Source organism: Sphaeramia orbicularis, chromosome 1, assembly GCF_902148855.1.
Source record: "Sphaeramia orbicularis chromosome 1, fSphaOr1.1, whole genome shotgun sequence".
NCBI lineage: Eukaryota > Metazoa > Chordata > Actinopteri > Kurtiformes > Apogonidae > Sphaeramia > Sphaeramia orbicularis.
Genome location: NC_043957.1, coordinates 14,995,992 through 15,003,254, shown reverse-complemented (window position 1 = coordinate 15,003,254; position 7,263 = coordinate 14,995,992). Strand labels below are relative to the sequence as shown.

At 43.5% G+C, this 7,263-nt stretch overlaps 1 protein-coding gene across 3 annotated transcripts; it reads right to left on the bottom strand.

The window, feature by feature from the left end:
- Positions 1-539: 539 nt before the first annotated feature.
- Positions 540-5,548, bottom strand: pgap4 (post-GPI attachment to proteins GalNAc transferase 4). 3 transcript variants are annotated; one of them, XM_030159001.1, is made up of 3 exons: positions 5,123-5,548; positions 3,874-4,470; positions 540-3,779 (listed from the first exon to the last, which is right to left on the bottom strand). In XM_030159001.1, the coding sequence occupies exons 2-3, from the start codon at positions 4,453-4,455 to the stop codon at positions 3,168-3,170; spliced, it is 1,194 nt and encodes a 397-aa protein (XP_030014861.1). In that variant the 5' UTR covers positions 4,456-4,470; positions 5,123-5,548; the 3' UTR covers positions 540-3,167. The 3 variants fall into 3 exon arrangements, with proteins under 3 accessions (XP_030014861.1, XP_030014708.1, XP_030014790.1); XM_030158848.1 differs by having other exon boundaries at positions 5,207-5,548; XM_030158930.1 differs by having other exon boundaries at positions 5,356-5,547.
- Between the last annotated feature and the right edge of the window lie 1,715 nt (positions 5,549-7,263).

Genomic DNA, 7,263 nt, shown 5'->3' with positions numbered 1-7,263 from the left:
TACTTACTCATTCAGGTGGTCTGTAGTCCTTTACCACTGTCTCTCGTTGTTTTTGTAACTGTGGCGGTGTTGTCTTTCTTTTTGATTCGGTCCTTTACTTCCTCGTTAGCCAAAATGAGTAGTTTTGCGTCCGACGGGGTAAAGTCCGCTGCTCTGGTTACCATGGTGAATCGGTGAATCTGTGATCGATCTCGGAGTCTATTGAGGAAGCCGGGTGCGCGCACTTATCCAGGATGAGTTACACCTGGCTTGATGAATCCGTGTCCGTTCATCCTGGCTTGGCCTTTGTGAAACCGATTAAGCCTGGAAACCCATGCTTTGGATTCGTTGAACGCGGCTTAGTCAGTCATCCTGGTTGACGGAATCCTAGTTTCGTGAAACAGGCCCCTGCTTTGGTTAATGTTTTTAAATGTATAATAAACATGTATGATGTTCAGTACATACCCAGTTTAAGTAAACATCATCTCTTTATATTGAACCCTTCATTTAATACAAGTTATCAATATTTGATTGAACAAAATACACTTCATGAACCAGAATGTGAATTAAATCATTTTATTTTGAAAAGTCAAAGTTCAACCCAAACAAGCTTCATCTGTGACAAAAACCACAGCAAACGTCAGAAAAATGACCCAGACATAAGTGAGAAAAAAGCAAACAGAAAAACATTTAAGCCTCGATTCTTTTTTCACATTTTATCTTAAACATAAAACACAGATGTTTATAAAAAACCTTCGACTCATTCATCGAATTAAACTTTGGATTTGTTTTCACATCTGTAATAAAGTGCTTTAATGCTGAGATCAAGACCAGCCCTTTACATGATTGATTAATGATCAGTAGATGCATTGTTTTAATTCCAATGGTTCGTTAAAAATTCTAAATTAAAAAAAAAACAAAAACTCAGATGATTCAAGATCAAAAATATGTCTTTTCTGTAAACAGTTTATGTACAAACATTTACTGATAGACAGGAGGTTAATCAGATGTATTAATCAGCTGATCGTCTGACCTGATGTGAAGCAGCTTTGACTTTAAAATATTAAATAATTTAATCAACACCGAAAGAGACGCAAGTGTCAATAAGGCCTCGTTTCCAACAGGAGGCGCTTAGGCAAACACAATGCCTTGTTTCCACTTTGTACAGAAGAATTGATCAATACAGACATGAACGACACAGGAGGGGGTCACTGAACACTTCAAAATCAGGATAAACAGGAAACTGATCAATACTTGATATTTATGATGATTTTTATAAAAGATTTAATTGATATGAAAATCTGCAAATTTAAAGGGAGATTATCGATATCGACAAAATGGGAGGTCATTGCTTTAAAAAACAAATCCAGATCCGAGGTCCTGGGTCCAGATCTCAGGTCCTGGTCCAGGTCAGTACGACGTGAACTGAACTCACGATGTTCTGTGTCAATGAACTGGTTGGTCACGCATCATCGAGGATACATTATTTCACCAAAAGGTGGCACTGAAAATATGTAGAAGATGAGTTGTGACTTAAAGCTTTACTGTATGATGTGGCATTTTTACACTTTTCTTTTGTAATCTTAAAATGCTCCTAGTAAGTGTGTGTCAAACTAAAATGTGAAAGAAATCCGACAGGGTCTGAAACTCAAAAATGTTTAAGTCTCATATATTTCTGATAAAAGTCTGACCAATCATTTTATTCGGTCCGACTAAAATAATTGGCCGAGTATCCTGTCTATCATCCATTACTGCCATCCCGCATCCGATACAGGTGCCTCCGAATCTGACATTTCACGTGCGTTGCTCCTCCTGTCTAGGAGTGTGGATTGGACTCAAATGGATGGTGATGAAGAGAAACAAAGGATTTCTTAACAGAAACAACAACCAAGGGGAACAAACAGAAAAACCAGATTGAAGCAGTCAGAGTCCGTGAATGAAGGATGGAGATCCAGGAGTCGGGCGCACTTGACTCCATAGACACCTCCGCCCAAAGCTCAATTTTTACGACCGCATAGAATCCACATACAAGTACTTGGTGTCACACAATGTTGGATGATGTAGGATGATAAATGTATGGACTATGAAACCTCAAATGTCCACAGAGGGTGCGCAGAGTCCACACACTCACAGTGCAGCACAGTCCGGCCAACTGGAGCATTTATTGTAGGTGATGAGGTGCAGTGAAAACAATGATCCAGCACTGCACAGACCAGACCCTTAAATACAGGGTCTCCTAATGATAGAGGAGTCCAGCAGGTGAATGATGATGTGTCTAATTGCTGAGGGAGGGGTCTGCGGCCACATCGGAGTGGACCATGACACCTCTGCTTCCCACCACGTGTTAAGTGAGGAGGAGAGCATTAGGCTGGAGGAAGCAGGCGGGGCTTTGGAGGGAGGCAGGTTGTTCATGTTCAAATTTTTACTAAGTGCTGTGAGACATGCCAGATCAGTAGGTACAGCTTTAAACATTCACTAAGTGGTGTTTTGATCTGCCAGCAAAAATGTGCGTCAATGCTAATTTTAATTTTCTGATGTGAAAATCTGAAAATGTAACTTTAAAAAAAGTGATATGTTTATGCAAATGCAATGGTATGTATCAGGAAACTATGAGGAAATGCACCGGACACCAACAGGAAACAACACAACAAATGAAAAAACAAACACACAACACAGTGACTTGTGTGATGTAACATTTGTTGGTTAAACTGTCAGTTGTCTTGTATCGACACAGTTTGGTTGGTTGTCGTTGTGTTGTTGCTGTTGTGGTTGTGTAGCAGTTGTGTTGTCATAACATTCATCACATGTGTAAATCTCCGAGTTCCTTCGTGTCTTTCATTTTAACTACAGCTTAACTGACCTTGTGTCTTCTGATAGTTCACAGTCATTGTTGAACTGGTTTGGCCTGGAAGGCAGTGTGGTCGCATTTGGTCTGAGATGCGGCAGTGATGTGCGTCTTTGTAAAGCGGGTTCACATCAGGTGAACATTTCAGATCTGATTCAGACTTAATCCTATAGCGGTGAACAAACAGAACCCGACGTCGGGTCCATTTGACACTGGTTTAATGAGAAACATAAGAAAAACAAATCTCAGCAGGTCAGAAAACAGCAGAATGAGGAGGTTTGAACAGCACTGACACAGCAGAATCCGGTGAGGATGGTCCCAGTCCCAGTCCTGGTCCACCGGGTCAGAGGAGTCTGGGTCTGGCAGGGTTGGGCCTGACAGAGGAGTACGCCCCAATGTGGGTGATGAGGTTGGGTTCGACACTGTGCGACCGTTCCTCGGGGACGACCCTGGACAGCTCATATAGGACCATGTCCTTGGCGTTACCCTTGACACAGAAGGATCCGTCCAGGTACTCTGCGACCCGCAGTGAGGCATTTCCAGGGAACAGCATGGCAGGTGTGCAGCACTCGGTGGCTGGAGACACAGCATACAGCTGTGGCGACAGCCTGCGCAGCTCCAGGAGGTAGTGACGGCCGAGCAGCTCGGCCACCGCCATGAAGTAGATTGTGAAGAAGAGGAGGTGTCCAGCTGACAGCGTGAAGGAGGAGGTTCGGGGGTTCCAGTAGGGGAGGCTGAGGAGCAGCGCTGTGGCCCCAACCACACCCAGCCCCACCCACTCCAGGATACGGTAGGGCTCGGGGTTCCAGTAGCGCTGCAGCCTCTCAGGGTGGTACAGCTTGATGTACAGTGTGTGGAGGGCGAAGCGCCGTGACAGCAGGTTCTGGATGACGCTGAAGAAGTCGTTCCTGGGCAGAGCATCATCCTCCAGGACCACCACATTCTGAGGCCGCACCTGAGGAATCAAAGAACAGTCAGAGCAGCTCAATCTAGAACTCCTTATTTTTTCGAATCCTGAATCTCCAGGATGCGTTCAGGTGCAGACTCACCAGCTCCCACCCCTTACGCAGACAGAACACATAGTCCCTCTTCTCCCTTTCGAAGGTGTTCACCTGGTCTCGGTTCTGCTGCCGTTCCTCAGGTGATCGGCGGACCACCCTGAAGTGACCCTCCAGCAGCTTTGCGTCCTGGTTCTCCTGGGACCCACTTTCTACATCGCAGACCAGCACCTCGGCACACCGGTGTCCACCACAGCCCCCCAGGAGGTTGTGCAGCTGTTGCATTACCTGCAGCAAGTAATGGAAGTCCCGCCCCTCGCTCCGCCTGGCTGTCACCACAGTAACCAGCAGATCAGGATGCATGGCGACATCACTGAATGCGGAGGACAGCGGCGCTACTGCAGCAGACTGCCAGAAGCGAAGCGCGTCCTGACCCCGATCCAGACTCTCCTCCAGGACCGCCTCACTCATGGCGTCCAGGTAGAGGAACCGCAAGAAGTAATAGGAGTAGAGCAGACGATGGCAGGTGATGGGCAGAACCACGCAGAACGTGACCACGCACAGCACCACGGCCTGTGTGAGGGGGCGGGGCCAGCGCACCAACCGACGGAAGAACACCTTCCAACGGGGCATCGAGGACACATCAGACTGTAATGACATATACAGGTCAGCTGACACCTGGACCACACCCACCTGAGGAGTTTGGTTACATTTAGACTACACCCACTAATACAATCAGTTGCTCTGTATAATTGTCTCTGTTTATATGACCATATAAATCCAATGGTTGTAATTACATAACTGTAATAATCAGATCTGATGCATTTACATGCACTTCAGAAATATAATAATCGATAAACATTTCTGTCCATTTCTGGATTACTTTCACGGAATGTACATACAAAATGATGGAAGAATTAAACTTCCTGTTAGTGTCTTCAGCTCATATTTAACTGTTACTCCCTTTTTCTATTATTTAATTATTTTTCCACATGTGCAGATGTAAAAGAACAAAATTAATCAGATTAACAGGTATACATGATCACTAATAATCAAGTAACTCCACAAATCAGGCACTGATCAGAGTCTTAGTGTGAATGTAAACGGGTTCATTCAGTTTTACTCTTTTTTCATGTGTTTTGTGATTTTTAATGTCCACACATAATTAAACTGCACATTCATGAAGACAAGCCTGGAGTTAAAACATCTTGAATCTTTTACAAACATTCAGTCATTTATCTGAGTCATATTTGATGCGAATTTCCTAAATCGTCTGTATTTTCAGTCCGGTGATCGATACCTAACGTTCGTCTGATCTTATGTCTCCACGTGACGCAGCTGGAATATGTGTTCATTATGTATGATCCATGAGCACAGCACCTACAGCAACAACAGACCGGTGCATGACGGGAGACGGGCCTGTGTCTGTGGAGACAATTAGCAGCAGGAACAGCTGGACGTGTTTTGACTGCAACGGTCCGCTCGGTTCTTCCGGGACCGCGGACCGGGCTAAAGCAGACCCAGCCGGGTTACCTGAGCTGTGGAGGCCGACGGGAGGCGGCGACAAACGGACACGCGAACCGATGAACCGGTACCGGTAGGAACCAGAACTGAAACTGAGACGGCCCACTAGCGAACAGGACTCCGACAAATGACAACAGGCCTCCAGCTTCCGTCAGTACACAGAGCCGTGAGACCGGAACCAACGAAGAAGAAACCGACCTCTACCGTTAAACAGAGACCAAAGAAGAAGAACCTGATCTCTCTCTTTCTCTCTCTCTCTCTCTCTCTCTCTCTCTCTCTCTCTCTCTCTCTCCCTAAAAATTTTTTTTATCATAATACGGCACTAGAGGACTTCGACCGGCAGGGGGCAGCCGAGAGCCGCTGGGAAAATGCATGCAGAAATAAAACTATGTATTGGATGATACAGGATCTACTAATAAATATATGTTTTATAATTATAATAAATATCTGTATAATTATGTTAGAAACTGTAGCTTCCAACTTGAGAAAAAGTGAGCCTGAACTTATGGTCTCTGATGTTTATTGCTCAGATAATCACAGACATTCACAGGCCGATGTAAGAGCTAAATAGAATAGAACAAATAAAACAGCCCGTAATTGCTGTGGAGATTAGCAACTTAGCTAGAAACTATTAAAATAATTATAAACACGCATAAATCACATTATAGTCTATCTTGTTCCCATTTCCCAGCTGAAGCTAAAACTTCTCGTTTTCTCTTTTCGTTTCTCTCTTGTCTTCTTTTACTTTTCTCTCCTTGTTTTTTTTTTTTTTTTAATCCTTTTTCTCTCCTGGTCTCGCTGTCTTCGTTACATCAACATTTACAAAAGCTTTTCAAAATGAAACATCCATACTCTACAGGAAATCACAAAAATAAAAGAACAAAGTGAAACAGTACAAAGCATTGGGGGGCACTCACAGAAACATTGTGCTGATGGTTTATTATTACCCCACATCTCGAAGGGGAGGCAAGGGGTATTGTTTTTGGTTCAGTTTGTTTATTTGTTTGTTAGCACTCCAGCAGCAAAACTATTGGTTGAATTCATACCAAATTTAGTTTATAGATTGCCAGTGACCCAGAATAGATGTCATTACATTTTGGGAAAAGTAGGTCAAAGTTCACACTTTTTATGAATATATTTTTGAAATCTTTTTTCTTCTTCCATTCACTTATAATGGGCAAAATTTCAAACGTCTATAAAAACATCCATTTTGCTTCAATTTACATCAAACTTGGCACATATATGGAGGCAACTGATATGCTGACATTACCTCACGCATAGACATGGCATCAGCTGGATCCATGCCAAAATAAGCTACAATATGTGTGAGGGGTGATGTTTGTTGTGCCTACAACCACTTGTGAAATCAGTTTTACTGATATTTGTTTCAGTATTTAATGGATGATTCATGTGATAGCTAACATTTTACATGTTTTAATGCAGCTGTTGTAAATGATGAAGACTGTGATAAGTTTTAAATGTATCTTATCTGGTCTGGATGTTGTAGATCCACATCATGCCACATCATCGGGCAGGTTCTTCCATTACCCATGAATCTATTGTGTGCGTCATGATGATGTCGGTCTGGGTTCATATCTGGGTTCAGTCACATTCCTGAACCTTTATCTGGAAGGTGTTTTGTAATTCCACATCACACAGATGTCAAATCAGTTAAGACCAGACAGAGATAAACTGAAAACTGGTTCAAAACGCAGCGGCAAGACTATTAAAAGGAACTAATAGAAGAGAGCACCCCACCCCTGTGCTACAAGCCCTTCACTGGCTTGCAAGTGGAGTTTAGAATTAGCTTTAAAATCTTCCTTCAAGACTATTAATGGTATGGGCCCTTCTTATCTCAAAGATGCTCTGGTGCTGTACCATTCTAACACAACACTTGCCTCTCAGAATGCAGGTCTA